General features: G+C 48.6%; 1 protein-coding gene across 5 annotated transcripts in view; it reads left to right on the top strand.

Annotated features, from left to right (window-relative positions):
• ACACB (acetyl-CoA carboxylase beta) overlaps positions 1 to 14,978 on the top strand; it is a 122,772-nt gene that overhangs the window by 74,994 nt on the left and 32,800 nt on the right. For 4 of the 5 annotated variants that reach the window (XM_082700081.1, XM_082700082.1, XM_082700083.1 and 1 more), the window contains 7 exons: positions 3,316 to 3,429; positions 3,572 to 3,685; positions 4,241 to 4,330; positions 7,627 to 7,745; positions 11,690 to 11,827; positions 12,706 to 12,805; positions 12,897 to 13,004. In XM_082700081.1, coding sequence (XP_082556207.1) covers positions 3,316 to 3,429; positions 3,572 to 3,685; positions 4,241 to 4,330; positions 7,627 to 7,745; positions 11,690 to 11,827; positions 12,706 to 12,805; positions 12,897 to 13,004 — 783 coding nt within the window. Of the gene's footprint in view, positions 1 to 3,315; positions 3,430 to 3,571; positions 3,686 to 4,240; positions 4,331 to 7,626; positions 7,746 to 11,689; positions 11,828 to 12,705; positions 12,806 to 12,896; positions 13,005 to 14,978 lie in introns of those variants that run through there. The other variant, XR_014303055.1, reaches the window with a different exon arrangement.

Below are 14,978 nucleotides of genomic sequence, written 5' to 3'. Positions count from 1 at the left end.
TGGGAGGATTTTTATTTTCCCTTGTTGGAGAAGCGTAGAGTTTCTTTGCTCTTATTTCTCTTCCTACTAGATGATAATTAGCGTCTGTTATAGGTAAAGATGTTTTTCCTTGATATGGTTCCTGATGGCCCCCTTGGAAAATGTAGACTCTGCAGATAGTAAGAGAGATTAAGAGAGAGGTGGACTTGACTTATAGCAAGAAGGGGCTGGAAGGGTTTTTTTTGTTTTGTTTTGTTTTGTTTTGTTTTTTATAAAGATAGTAAATATTTTAATCTTGAGAACCACACAGCCTATGTTGCAACAACTCAGCTCTGCTGTCGTAGCATGAAAGAAGTCATAGACAATCTATAAGTGAATGTGTGCCAATAAAACTTTATTTACAAAGATAGGCAGTGGGACAGATTTGGGGTTGGGCCTATAGGATAGTTAACACCCTAACAAGATGGATTCATAAATATTGATATTTTTGTAAAGAATCATTTTGAAATCTAGGGTAACGTGAGGATCTCTTAATCCTAGCTATATGAGAATCTCCCTGGGTAGGTGAGGGGAGCTTTTAAAAGACACAGATGCCCAGGCCCTACCCTGGTCAGTTAAATCAGGCTTTCTGGGGATGTGGGCCAGGCATTAATACTTTTTGAAAGCTTTCCCAATGGGAAACTCAAATGTAAGCTGTATGTTATATATTTTCAGTTTAATGTTCCATTTCTTGGGTGTTTTAATAGCTCTTTAGTTAGCTAAGAGATCTTTTTTCTTGAGGTACAATCTTAGTGGGAAGGATCATGGTGTCTGTAACTGACTTTCAAAGAAAGAAAACATATATGTGTGCACATGTGTGCATATGTGTGTGTGTGTGCGTGCTTACCAGAGAAAAAGTAGATGTGATAATAGTAGTAAAAGTAGCAGTTGGTGAATCTAGATTATCAGTATAGGATTTTCAATGTATTGATCCTTAATTTTGTTTAAATTTTGTTTTTTATTTTAGAGAGAGTGTTGGGGGGGTGGGGCGGAGGAAGAGAGAATGGGGGAGAATCCTCAAGCAGACTCCCCGCTGGATGTGGAGCCCAACCAAGGGCTCGATTCCAGGACCCTGAGATCATGGTCTGAGAAGAAATCAAGAATAGGATGCTCAACCGACTGAGCCCCCAGGAGCCCCAACTGATCCTTAATTCTTATGTAGTTTTTGAAATTATTCAAAATTAAATTGGGGGGAGGGCTTTCCAAGGGATTGCATCATGCAGCCATGATTGGGAACTTATGCCTAAAGAGATGTCCACTCTGCAGGGAAGGCCACTGCTAAAATTATATATAATGCTTTGCAAAATACCTCCCCTGGACAGAGGTTTTTTTCAGCTGAGTGTTTGTAAAGCAAGGTATGCCTGTTTTCTGTTAGCATCTGCTCGCCATTTAAAGGCCAGGGATGAGAGCTGTGAGTTATCCTGCTATTCGTTACTCTTTGTGTACATACTGACTCTCTTCTGGGCAGGAGAGTGCTAAAAATTGTGTACACCAGAGGACAGCCTGGTGGAGGGGGCCCCAGGCCAGAGAACTAGGACACTTGCTTGGGGCTTCTCAGTGAAGGGGGCTGAAGATGTACCAGGTGTGGTTTGGGGAATGTGTGGCAAGATCCCTTATTCTTTTGGCTCTCTTGGTTCCATTTGTTGAAAATGATGAGTTCTTTGCATTTGATGGTATCTGGTGCCTAGGAGACTTAACGGAAATACTTGTTAATTGAATATTTACTTGGAAATGAAATTGTTTGAGTCTTTGAGGGGACTTAGTTTCTTTTTTTTTTTTTTTTTAAAGATTTTATTTATTTATTTGACAGAGAGAGATCACAAGTAGGCAGAGAGGCAGGCAGAGAGAGAGAGGAGGAAGCAGGCTCCCCGCTGAGCAGAGAGCCCAATGCGGGGCTCCCAGCACCCTGAGATCATGACCTGAGCCGAAGGCAGCGGCTTAACCCACTGAGCCACCCAGGCGCCCCGAGGGGACTTAGTTTCTAAAGCAAATCATACTGGGGAAGGGAGAGAAAGTTTCAAATAACTATGTGATTTCTTTAGCACAAATAGGCTTGTGTGTTTGTGTACAAGTGTGAAATATTAATGCGTTACAAATGTTCTGATCATGAAAATAGAACAGGCTCATTCTTTTTTTTTTTTTTTTAAAGATTTATTTATTTATTTGACAGAGATTACAAGTAGGCAGAGAGGCAGGAAGAGAAAGAGAGAGGAGGAAGCAGGCTCCCTGCTGAGCAGAGAGCCCGATGTGGGACTCGATCCCAGGACCCTGAGATCATGACCTGAGCCGAAGGCAGCGGCTTAACCCACTGAGCCACCCAGGCGCCCGAACAGGCTCATTCTAATTTGGGAAATGCGGAGGCAGATGTAGAAGAAAGGACCCATGGTCCCCCCATCTGGTGACTTCTTGGAGAATAGTCTGGGCTGGGGCAGGGGTGGGGGCGTGTTGCTGGAGTGTTCACATTCCCAGCAAGTCATTGTTATATCTTTAGCAGGTATTGGGGAGCACCTGCTCTGAGCCCTTCCCAAGCTCTGCTTGCATTTAGGGCAGTCCAGTTGCTTATAGCCCTCTGGTGTCTAACCAAAAGGTCCCTTGTTCCAAAGTGGGAGGAGGGATGCTCATGGGAACCACAGTCCCTCTACCTCTTCTGCAACTCCAAATCCTCTTCTGCAACTCCAAATCCTCTTCTGCAACTCCAAATCCTCTTTCCTGTAAGAAGCTGCCCTTGACGTCTCCAGAATTCTCCCCCTGGGGACTCCCAGAGGGTGGCTTACCACCCTCACTAGAGCATCCCATGTGAACCTTACTCTTGTTTGTACCCAACTCTGAAACTGTTCTCTGAAACTGTCAAACCCTTAAGTCAGGCAGGAAAGAATTAGAAGCCTTGAGGACAAAACAGACCGGGGTTTGGATATGGCTCGGCTTTGCCCATGCTTTGTGGCCTGAAGGCAGGGCACACTGCTTCTGAGCCTCAGTTTCCTCATCTGTAAAATGGGAATCATATCGTAACTCCTCAGAAGGGTGGGCAGGTTTGGGAAAATGAATGTCAAGTGTGGAGTTGCTTGCCTGATAACAGCTGGTTATTAATAGTGATGTAGGAAAAGACTTAATTGTATTTTTCATCCAAGCAGGTGTTTTGGGCATGGGCATGATTATCAGGCTGTGCCAGGGATGCCCAGAGAGCTGAGGAGCCATCTGGCTTGTTGGGGTACCTGCACCCCCCAGCTGAGGGCGAGTGCTGGCTTGTTTCATTCTGGCAGAGGAAAGCCATTTGGATTCTGTCTTTGTCCCCCCAAGGATGAGCTCTGTGGTCCAGACCCTTCCCTGTCGGAAGAGCTGACCTCCATCCTCATCGAGCTCACTCAGCTGAGCAAGAGCGAGCATTGCAAAGTGGCCCTCAGAGCCAGACAGGTAGGGTCGTGGGCTGCCGTCCCTCCCCTCCTCCGTCCTTCACAGGGCACAGCCCCTCTGCTGCCATTCTGTGACCCATGTTGGGGCCCGGCCCTTGGCTTCTCCCCTGTAAGGTTGGCTTCCCCGTCCCCACCCACTGCAGGTCCTGATCGCCTCCCACCTCCCGTCCTACGAGCTGAGGCACAACCAGGTGGAGTCCATTTTCCTGTCTGCCATCGACATGTATGGCCACCAGTTCTGCCCAGAAAACCTCAAGGTGAGGCCGCCGCCCTCAGCGCCCCTTCCAGAGCACCCACTGTGGCCTGGGTGGGGCGTCTGGGAGATGCGCTCCCCGTGCCCTCAGTGCGCCCGTACCTGGGTTCAGCACACAGTTGGAAACACTAATGCTTTAGCCCCATGTGGCTGGGGCTGCCTGAGGGGGCTTCAGGGAGCCTCTGGGAGAGGTCCAGTCGTGTAGGATGGACAGGGTATCGGGCAGCAAGTCTCCCCCAGGAAGGGCCATTTTAAAAACCCAGGTGTTGTGGAGTTGACTGGAAACCATGCACACTCGCATGGCTAGGGCATGGCTTCATCTTTTGGGCTCCCCCACCCCACACCTTTGGATCATTGGCAAACCTCCAGCCACCCTCTCCACCTCCGGACGGGGAACCTTAGGTGCTGTCCTCCCAGAACTGTTGATCAATGCTGCACGCTGGCAGCGTTTTGTTGATAAAACCACTATGTGTGTCCCTTCCCTGCCCCGTCCCTCCATTCATCTGACTCGTGGTTGAAACTCGCTCATGTTTCCCTTCCTTCTCTTCCCATCCCCTAGAAACTAATACTCTCTGAAACGACCATATTTGATGTCCTGCCCACTTTCTTCTACCATGCTAATAAAGTCGTCTGCATGGCATCCTTGGAGGTAAGTAGGAGGGAGGCCCCAACAGCATCCGTCCCCAAAATACCAGTTCTTGCACCCACTGCCTGCCGGCCATGCGCCTGACCCTGGGCCACGTACCTCAAGTGTGGGATCCTGTCCTCCTCTCCACGAGGTAGGGACTGTTGTTACACCCATCTTCCAGGGAAGGAAACTGAAGCTCAGAGTAGTGGAGCCACTTGCTCAAGGTCTCACAGCTGGGGAATGGCAAGCCCAGGACTCACACGAGGTCCCAGTCCAGAGTCCTTGCTGATAATCCCGGTTACTTCCTATGCCATCTCGTCCTCATCTCGGCAGGTCACTTCTAAATACTAGCCACCAAGAGCACAGGCCTCTGTGCTGACTCCCTGACTCCCTGTATTACATACCTTTTGAAGACTCTTCTGCTGGGAACCACAAAACCTGGGAGGAACCTAGGTGACAATTTCAGGTGACCTCCCGCTGTGATGGGGCAGAGAAGGGAGTGACCAGCAACACAACCCTCTGATCTTGGAGTCTCTGTCCCCTATGGCCCCCACTCCCTCTTCTGCCACCTTTGTAGACCCTATGGGTCACCCATCCTGGTACTGGGTCTCCATGGGGACCTTTTGGGGCTTGCGAACATGTCACAGCCCCAGAGTCTCCTTGGCTTGCAGTCTTTCCCTCCTGCCTGGTTTCAGCTCAAAGAATCCTTTTCAGGGACGCCTGGGTGGCTCAGTGGGTTAAACCCTCTGCCTCCAGGGGTCCCAGGGTCCTGGGATCGGGCCCCACATCAGGCTCTCTGCTTAGCAGGAGCCTGCTTCCCCCCGCCCCCCTGCCTGCCTCTCTGCCTACTTGTGATCTCTCTCTCTGTCAAATTAAAAAAAAAAAAAAAAGCAACTCTTCAGATCTCCGTGTTTCTAGGAGTGAGACCCAGTAGCTCTCATCAGTGCCTTTCCCCCCCTCTTTCCAATGTTCAACTATATTGAAACCCACTGTGTGCTGGGCGCTGAGGATAAACCAGGGAACAGCCAGTGTGCCCTAAGGCAGCTTAGGGAGAGACACGTGCTAAGTGCTTTCTTCTTTACCACATGATAAGGTTGCAGTGGGAATGCAGCTGTCACCCTGAGAAGCAGACAGCAGATAGAACCTGACAGGGAGGGTCAGCTCCAACTTGGATGAGAAAGTGATATGAAAGCAGGCATTCAGAGCGAGTCAGAATTGGAGAGAAAGAACAAAGAGGCTCCAGTCGGTGGGAGCAAGCTGTGCCAGGGTATGAGCTGTGTGACCTCTGCCCAGTTGCCTGCCTTCTCTGGACGTTTAGCTTCTCACACCACAGTAGGGGCAGTAATACCTACCTCACAGGGTTATTTGAAGATAGATGAGTAAGTATCTGATGTGTCCAAGCACCTGTCCTATTTGAGGGGCAACCCTATGTCAGATGGAAGGCAGCAGCCCACCTTCTTTGCTTTGAGTGCTAAATCTCCACCCCCTTTTTTTTCTGTTGGAGAACTTTCCAGATCTCTTTGAGCATCCTGTCCCTTTGTTTGGCAGGTTGATTGAACACAATCCAGCCTTTTCTCCACGACTCAAGATGAGCATTGTGAACATTACAGTTTTACTTGGTCTACTGAGATGTGTGGAGTTTCGTTTGTGCTCTAAATGTGTGGGTGTCCCTGAGACCAGCCCCAGGTCTGATGAGTCACTAGGAAGACTCACAGGCCTCAGCAGACAGCCATGCTCATGGCTGATTTGTTACAGTGAAAAGACACAGAGCACAATCAGCTGAGGGACAAAGTGCGTGGGGTGACATCCAGAGGAAACCAAGTACAAGTTGGCAGTGGTCCTGTAGGCACTTTAGATTCTTCAAGGAATGAATTGTGACAACATGTGATTTTTCCTTCTTTTAAGATCTCATTTGTTGGGGCGCCTGGGTGGCTCAGTGGTTTGGGCTGCTGCCTTTGGCTCGGGTCATGATCTCAGGGTCCTGGGATCGAGCCCCGCATCGGGCTCCCTGCTCCGCAGGAAGCCTGCTTCCCTCTCTCTCTCTCTCTGCCTGCCTCTCTGCCTACTTGTGATCTCCGTATTTCAAATAAATAAATAAAATCTTTAAAAAAAAAAAAAAAAAGATCTCATTTGTTTACTTTAGAGAGAGCGAGAGCATGAGGGAGGGGATGGACAGAGGGAAAAGGAGGACTAGCAGATTCACCACTGAACAGGGAGCCCAATGCGGGCTTGATCCCAGGACCCTGAGATCATGACCTGAGCCTAAGGTACTTAACCAACTGAGCCCCCAGGAACCCCATGACAACATATTTGAAATGAGGCTCAGAGACTCAGTGCCCCAGGGGTTTTCCTGAGGGCTGGTCCTAGTATGTAACAAAATATTAAATTCCCAGAAAGAAAGTGCATGTTCAACATAAAATCACTCTTTGTACAACTAAGCTGCCATGAACCATTCTTATCGAAGAATAATGGGAACCCTCCCAAATCCAAGTTCTCAGAGGCCAGCCAAGGGTGTTTTAAAGGATAGTAGTTAGGTCTGCTATGTTAACTCTTGCTACACAATTCTTATATTCCTTATTCAATTAAAAGACTCCCGTCTAACCTCTGGAACTGTGCTGTCCAATGTGGCGGCCACTGGCCACATTGTGGCTAGTGAGGGCTTGAAATGCAATGGGTCTGAGTTGAGCTATGCTCTGAGTATACAGTACCCACCGGATTCCAAAGACTTTGTATGGAGAAAGAATTGCTACTGTATCAACACTTTTTTGTACTGAGTCTATGTCAAGATGATATGACATTTGGTTATTGGGGATGAAATCAAGTATACTATTAAACTGATAATCACCTGTTGCCTTTTTGTGAAGTGGCTAACTAGAAGATTGAAAATTAAAATTGCACATGTGACTATGTTACATTTCTCTCCGGTGGCACCTTCTCTAGAATATTCCATTCTAGAGAAGGAATTGGCGGACCATAGCCTGTGGGCCACATGTGGCCCACTGCTTGTTTTGTAAATAAAGTTTTATTGGAACCCAGGTGGCCCCTTCACGTACATATTGTCCTTGGCTGTTTCCAGGCTGCAGCAACAAAACTGAATAGCTGGGATAGAGACAGATATCCCACAAAACCTAAAACATTTACCATCTAGCGCTTGGCAAAGAAAAGTAATGTAAAATGTGGGCAAATTTGTTCTTTGCTTCTGTTTGGGGATCACTTAGAGATAATTTCTGGATCCCTCCGGCCTGAACTTCAGTGGGTTTTGCGGGCACCCTGCAGTGCCCTCTGTGAGAATGTCTTCTGTTCTTCTGCCTTATTAGGTTTATGTGCGACGGGGCTACATTGCCTATGAGTTAAACAGTTTGCAGCACCGGGAGCTCCCAGATGGCACCTGCGTGGTGGAGTTCCAGTTCATGTTGCCCTCCTCCCACCCAAACAGGTATGGAGTGGTGTGAACTCAGAGGTTGTGTGTTTTCCTTTTCTCCCTAAGCCCCATAGTCCTGGCTCTGGAGGGACCCAGCAATTATGTCTGGGGAAGACAATCAGGGTTATGGTTATGGACATTGGGGAGGGTATGTGCTATGGTGAGTGCTGTGAAGTGTGTAAACCTGGTGATTCACAGACCTGTACCCCTGGGGATAAAAATATATTATATGTTTATAAAAAATTAAAAAAAGAAAAAAAATTATAAAAATTTTAAAAAAAGTTAAAAGTTAAAAAAAAATAATTCGGCTCCTCAGTCATACAAGCCACACTGAAAAAGCTCAGCAGCCGCATGTGGTTTGTGGCTGCCATATTGGATATTGCAGTTCTAGAATATTCTGTCACCATCGAAAGTTCCGTTGGACAGTGCTTTCCTAAACCATGAGATATGATGCACATGGCATTTAGGGCAGTGTCTGGCATGTAGAAAGTTGGTGAGCATCCGGGTCCCCTGTGATGATGATCGCTGTGCTTGTTACTGCCCGATGGCATGTTGTTGGTCGGCCACCATGCTAAATGCTTCCATGCTCTATATCATTCAGTCCTCGCCATCTGTTGGCCAAAAATGTGTTGTTGTCTCCATTTGACACACAAGGAGCCCTGGGCCTTCCCTTGGTGTGGGCCTAGTGCTCATTCACGTGGGGTAGGGATCTGAGCCACATGCCTCTTCCATCGGAGTGCCCTCCATAGCCCCTGCGGGTCCTCTGGAGCCACCAGCTGGGGCAAGTGTGTTGGCCTGTCTGGATCCCTAAAGTGTTCTCAGTTGGGGTCACCCTGGTGTGCCTGTGCTGTTCTCTCACTTTCCGTTTTTTTAATCCATCTTATTTCAGGACCTGAAGTACCATCCTGGTCAGGTAGAGTGCATTACCTTCAGCTAAAGCAAACACCTCTCCCTGGGATTGGGAGCCTTCCCTTTCTCTCTTCCTTACTCCTCTGGCTCTGGCTCTCCTGGGGTCCCCACAGGCCTGGCTTGTGGCTAGGATAGTCTCATCATGATTTGGGTATTGACTTAATCAGATCTTGTCTCTCTATGGGCAGCAGGATTCATGATTTCTTGAAGTGGGGAATATTTGGATCTCTTGGGGTTTCAAGATTTTATTTATTTATCAGAGAGAGAGAGAGGGGGAGAGAGCGAGCACAGGCAGACAGAATGGCAGGCAGAGGCAGAGGGAGAAGCAGGCTCCCTGCTGAGCAAGGAGCCCGATGTGGGACTCGATCCCAGGATGCTGGGATCATGACCTGAGCCGAAGGCAGCTGCTTAACCAACTGAGCCACCCAGGCGTCCCCTCTTGGGGTTTCAAAGCATGTTTTTCTTTCCACTGCTTTTAAGAAGAAGGGTGTTACTCTGTTATGGATGAAGAAACAAACTGCTTCCCCCTGAAGACCTCCTTTTATATACACTGTTTATTTATTTTTATGTCATTTATTTTTACTCTTATTTTGTTTTTTTATTTTTATTTTTTTAAAGATTTTATTTATTTATTTGACAGAGAGATCACAAGTAGGCAGAGAGAGGCAGAGAGAGAGGAAGGGAAACAGGCTCCCTGCCTAGCAGAGCTTGATCCCAGGACCCTGGGATCATGACCTGAGCCAAAGGCAAAGGCTTTAACACACTGAGCCACCCAGGTTCTCCTTTTGTTTTATTTCTTAAAGATTTTTATTTATTTATTTGACAAAGACAGCAGGGGGAGTGGGAGAAGGAGAAGCAGGCTTCCCGCTGAGTAGGGAGCCCGGTGCGGGGCTCCATCCCAGGACCCTGGGATCATGACTTGAACCAAAGGCATGGGACTTTGGTCCCATGGCCACCCAGGCGCCCCACCCTTCTTATTTAAAAAAAAAAAAAAGGAAAAAAAGATCATGCTATTTTGTCCAGTTGAGAGAAAAGGAGACGAATTGTGTGCCTTGGAATCATTTGGGGACTGTGGGAGGTGTGGTACAAGGGCTTTTGAAACTGTCTGCCAGTGAGGAGACATTCTGTTCTTTCCTTGATTCTGTTGTCTTAGCAGTTCAACCCGGTTAGGATAGGAAGGTAGTTCTCCAGAAACCTGTGGGTCAGTTAGCCCTTGTTTCTTAGGAGGAACTTACACACATATTTGGGTTATTGGTTGTGACCAATATGGGTCCAGGGTTCTATTTTGACCCACACAGACACTGAGGACCCTGGAGGGATTCCCTGACCATCTCAGGTCCTTGCTGTGCTGTTGGCTGGGAGTACCAGAAGCTTGCTCCAGGCCTGTGTCTTCAGGCCTGCTGTTGCCACCAAATGCCACTCTTCAGGGCCTCCAGGAAGGGCCATGACAAGTGAAGTCCCACCTCCCAGCAGGGCCAGGCTATAGCACCGGACCCTCTGTGAATTGACTCAGGGGACCAGTCCAGGGAGGTTGGGCTGGAGGCCAGGAGAGCTGCGTGCCAGGCCTTAGGGCCAGGCCCACGGTATTGGGAGTCTGGTTGGGAGGCAGGACCTGGAGAGTTATGGCCCTACCTGGGGGGGATGCTGTTCTAGTTCCTGGCAAATGGCCAGCCAGACCAAATCTTCCCTTATTTTTCCCCCCATGAGAGAAGCAGGACATCTAGACTTTAAAAAATAAATGAAATTCTTCAACTTCATTATGAATAGGTAATTAATGTGTCCGAATATATTAAAAATGCTGCAGGGATCCAAGTCAATCTCAGTCCATGCTACCTGCCAGTTTGCTACTCTGCATTTAGCTGTCCAGGAGCAGGGCGTGGGCCTCGATGGTGAGTTCAGGGGTGCCCAGCAGGAAGTCACAGAGGCCTCCCCCGACCTGGGTCATGGATCTCCAAGAGTACCCAGTATTTGAGGATTCACTAAGAAGACTTACAGGGCTCAGGATGTGTCCAGCTGGGAATTGTCCCAGTGAAAGGACATGAAGCAAATCGAGGAACAGTCAGCAAGAGAGAATGGATCATGGTTACGGGGGATGTGGGTGGGGGAGGAAGTCTGGAGGATACCTGGTGCAAGCTTCCAAGAGTCCTTCCCAGGGTAGTCATGGAGGATGCCCTTCAACCCCCAGCAATGAGTTGTGATGACCTGTGTGCAGTTGTCCGGCAGCTGGATAGAGACTCTGTGCCCAGGGTTTTCACAGGGAGCTGGTCGTGTACACACCCTCAGCCCAGCATACTCCCAAATCCCAGACTCCAGAAAGAAAGCTGGTGCTCAGCATAGACATTTTGGGCACCGTGAGCCTCTTCTCATTTAGGGAGTGGCGGGGACCCTCCGCAAGCTCCCAGACACCAGCCAAGGGGCAACCTTGTAAACGGGTCCCCTTTTCAGGAGAGCGGTGCTGGGCTTGCTCTTTGACTTTCTTCTGAACCCCATCTGATCAACAGTTCCTCTTTCACTTGATTCCAGGGCCCAATTGTCACAGTTCCAGGGGACCTGTTTCTCTTTGCTGCTTGTGAGCAGCCAGTCCTGGGGGCAGAGACCAGCTAAGCTCTAATGGGCTGCTGGTCAAGGGGCCAGGTTCAGTTTCTGACCCTGTCCCAGGAGTAGGTTTGACAGGGGTGGAGGCACTGGCATGTGACCTGCCCTTTCAGCCAGCCGCCCGGTGCTGGGCTGTCTGGGAGAGGTGGGCACTAAGTGTGTTCCTTCTCTGTGGCTGAGTCCACGATCTGGGACCTCGTTGAGGCTGGACTTGTGTGCATGCATGTCGTTCATCCATCATCATTCGCTTGTGGAGCTCTTAGGCTTTACCAGGTCCTGAGCAACCAGACAAGACTCCTCAGACCCAGACCCCATCCCTTCCACCCACAATCTTCCGTCCTGCTGTGGGCAGGCTCTCGTGCTAGTCTGGCTCTCCGAAGCTTCTGGACAGGAACAGCTCTTGGGGCCAGATCTTCAAGCAGCTGCTTCATTCCCCTCTTCTGGTCCCCCCGTAGGATGGCCGCGCCCATCAGCGTCACCAACCCCGATCTGCTGAGGCACAGCACCGAGCTCTTCATGGACAACGGCTTCTCCCCACTGTGCCAGCGGATGGGGGCCATGGTCGCCTTCAGGAGATTTGAGGACTTTGTAAGGTACCCAGAGTGGCCTAGTCTCTCAACACACTGAGCAGGGCTTCCCCTGGCCCCCACCTGTTTGTTTGTATAGGTTGCCTGGCTGTGCGCTTCCATGCTGTGAGACTCTGAGCAAATTACTTTACCTCTCTGTGCCTTAGTTTTCCCATCTTTATAATAACGGTAAGAGAAGGATCTACTTTACAGGATCACCAGGAAAATTAAATGAGATAGTGTATATTAAATATTGTATTTAAAGTATAGTTACAGGGGAGGGGTGCCTGGCTGACTCAGTGAGAATAGCATGTGACTCTTGACCTCAGGGTCCTGAGTTCAAGCCCCACATTGGGTGTGGAGCCTACTTAAAAAATTAATCATAATAAAGTGTGGTTAAGGTCTAAGTGACATGCTCAATAAATGTCAGCAGTCAGTCCTATTATTACTGCCCGTTCCCCCAACCTGTTCCTCTGTGTTGTGCATTGTGTTTGGATTATCTTATTGTGCAACTCCATAGCAGTCTTAGTTCATTTGGGGAGATGAACAGCAAGGGTGTCCTGGCCTGATGGGGGACAAGGGGACAGGGGAGCCCACCTGATGAGAGGCAGGGGCACAGAGGCACAGGGGGAAGCCACCTGAGGTTCCAGAGCACAGGACTTCCTTTTATTCACAATCTCAGATCACATAGGTTCCTTCTTCCCTTTTGGGAAAAGACCCCATCTATGGTGCGTTGGACCTGGTCAGGACCCCCGTGAGCTCTGCACAGAGCTGGATGGGCTCAGAGAGCAGTGGGTGGGAAGGAGCAAGGATCCAAGTCTCTCATCTGCCCGGAGCAAAATCCTGACCTTCGACGTCAGGGGGCAGCAGACCCTCAGCCCTACCTCTCTACCCTGCACCTCCAGGAATTTTGATGAAGTCATCTCCTGCTTTGCCAATGTGCCCCAGGAAGCCCCCCTCCTCAGCAAGGCCTGCACTTCCCTGTACTGTGAGGAAGACAGCAAGGTCAGTGTCCGAGCAGGGAGCCCATGCTGAGGAGGGAGCAGGCTGGGGTCCCCGAGTCCTTCTACCACCTGCCTTTGTTTTGCTCTCCCAGAACCTCAGAGAAGAGCCAATCCACATCCTGAACGTGGCCATCCAGCACGCAGACCACCTGGAAGATGAGGAGCTGGTGCCGATTTTCCGGACGTTCGTACAGTCCAAGGTGTGCTGGGCATGCCTCTGGTTCTGCGTCACTGGAGGAGGAAGGAGGGGCTGTTGTGGCGAGGGGTCCCATGCGCCTGAGTCCTGCTGGGTGCTTCAGGGTCACAGACCTGGCTTCCCAGCCTAGCCCCACTACTCCTCAGAGCCTATAACCTTGGGTGGAAGTGGGTGAACTTGGTAGAGCCTTAGCTTCTTCTCCAATAACATGGGGGCAGCATTTCTCTCTCCTCGGGGGTTGTGAAGATTAAAAGACAATGCATAGGGGCACCTGGGCAGCTCAGTCAGTTCAGTGTCCAACTCAGGTCATGATCTCAGGGTTGTGGGATCAAGCTCCATGTTGGGCTCGAGGCTGGGTGTGGAGCCTGCTTAAGATTCTCTTTCTCCCTCTCCCTCTGCCAAAGCCCCCTCCCTACCCTACTCTCTCTCTTAAAAAAAAAAAAAAAAATATATATATATATATATATATATATATACACACACACATACATACATATATATATACTAAACCTTGAACAACATGGATTGAACTAGGCAGGTGTACTCATACCCAGATTTTTTTCCGACATACAGTACAGTGCTCCACATGTATTTTCTCTTCCTTGTAATTTTCTTAATACTACCTCTTTTTATCAGCTTATTTTGTTGTAAGACTATAGTATATAATACGTATAACATGCAACAATTATGGACTGTTTATGTTATTGGTAAGGTTTCTAGTCAATGGTAGGATATTCATAGTTAAGTTCTTGGGGAGTCCAAAGTTGTACATGGATTTTTAACTGTGCAGGGGGTCGGCACCCCTGACCCCCACGTTGTTCAAGGGTCAGCTATATACCACTTAGCCAGGAAAGAGGGCAATGAATGATGAAATGAGGTAGAATATATACCACTTTGAGGACATATTCAATACATAGAATACATAGTTGGGGGGGAATGTTTTTGTTGAAATAACCCCCCAAAATTCAAAATCATTTTTTTAAAGGTATTTCTTTTTTTTTTAAGATTTTATTTATTTATTTGACAGAGATCACAAGTAGGCAGAGAGGCAGACAGAGAGAGAGAGAGGAGGAAGCAGGCTCCCTGCTGAGCAGAGAGCCCGATGCGGGACTCAATTCCAGGACCCTGAGATCATGACCTGAGCCAAAGGCAGCGGCTTAACCCACTGAGCCACCCAGGCGCCCCCAAAATTCAAAATCTTTAGAGTCATCTATACTGACTGCCCTATATGCAAAGAACCTGTTCTTACATAAACATATGGACACTGCCAGCATATATTTTCACCTCCAGAGGAGGGTCAGCTCTTACGTATGCTCAAGGACCTCAGCTGCAAACAGATATGGAACAGCTTGGCAAGCCTAGGTAGTGCAAACAGTGGGAAGGTACTGTGTGACCTCAGGCAGGTTACTGTACCTCTCTGATCCTTAGTTTTCCCATCTGTAAAATGGGATGCTGAGATTTCTAACTCTTAAATTAATCAGATCTACCAGGTCTGAATGTTAGTCCTCCTGAGTCGGTCTCAACTTCAAGAACAGTTGGACATTTTCAGTTGTTATTAGTTTATTTACCTGTGCATTGGTTGTACCCTCCATATTATCCAGATGGGAGGGACATCTCTTACCTCCTCCGACTTGGCATCCCTCAGAGGACCTGGCCTCGTAATTCCTGGGCAGGAGATGGTGAATGATGCTGAGTCATAGGTAATACCTTGAAAGCTTAGGAACACTATTGTCATGATTTACTTAGACATGACTTGATTAATCAACAAGGTAATGATGTTCACTGTAGGAAATGTTTAAGGCACAGGCAAATCTGAAAACAAAACCCACACCCCTACCATCCAGTCCCAGGATGAAGATACTGGCATATTTCCCTTCCGCAGGTTTCTTCTTGACCTAGCTGGTGTCCTTACTGGGTTGACACTTGGCATCCCACAGTATAGATAAGATGACATTTGGGTTGTTGGGGCTCATCCTAC

Source organism: Mustela nivalis, assembly GCF_964662115.1.
Source record: "Mustela nivalis genome assembly, chromosome: 14".
NCBI lineage: Eukaryota > Metazoa > Chordata > Mammalia > Carnivora > Mustelidae > Mustela > Mustela nivalis.
The sequence above is the reverse complement of the archived record's forward strand: the minus strand, read 5'-3'. Positions and strand labels throughout refer to the sequence as shown.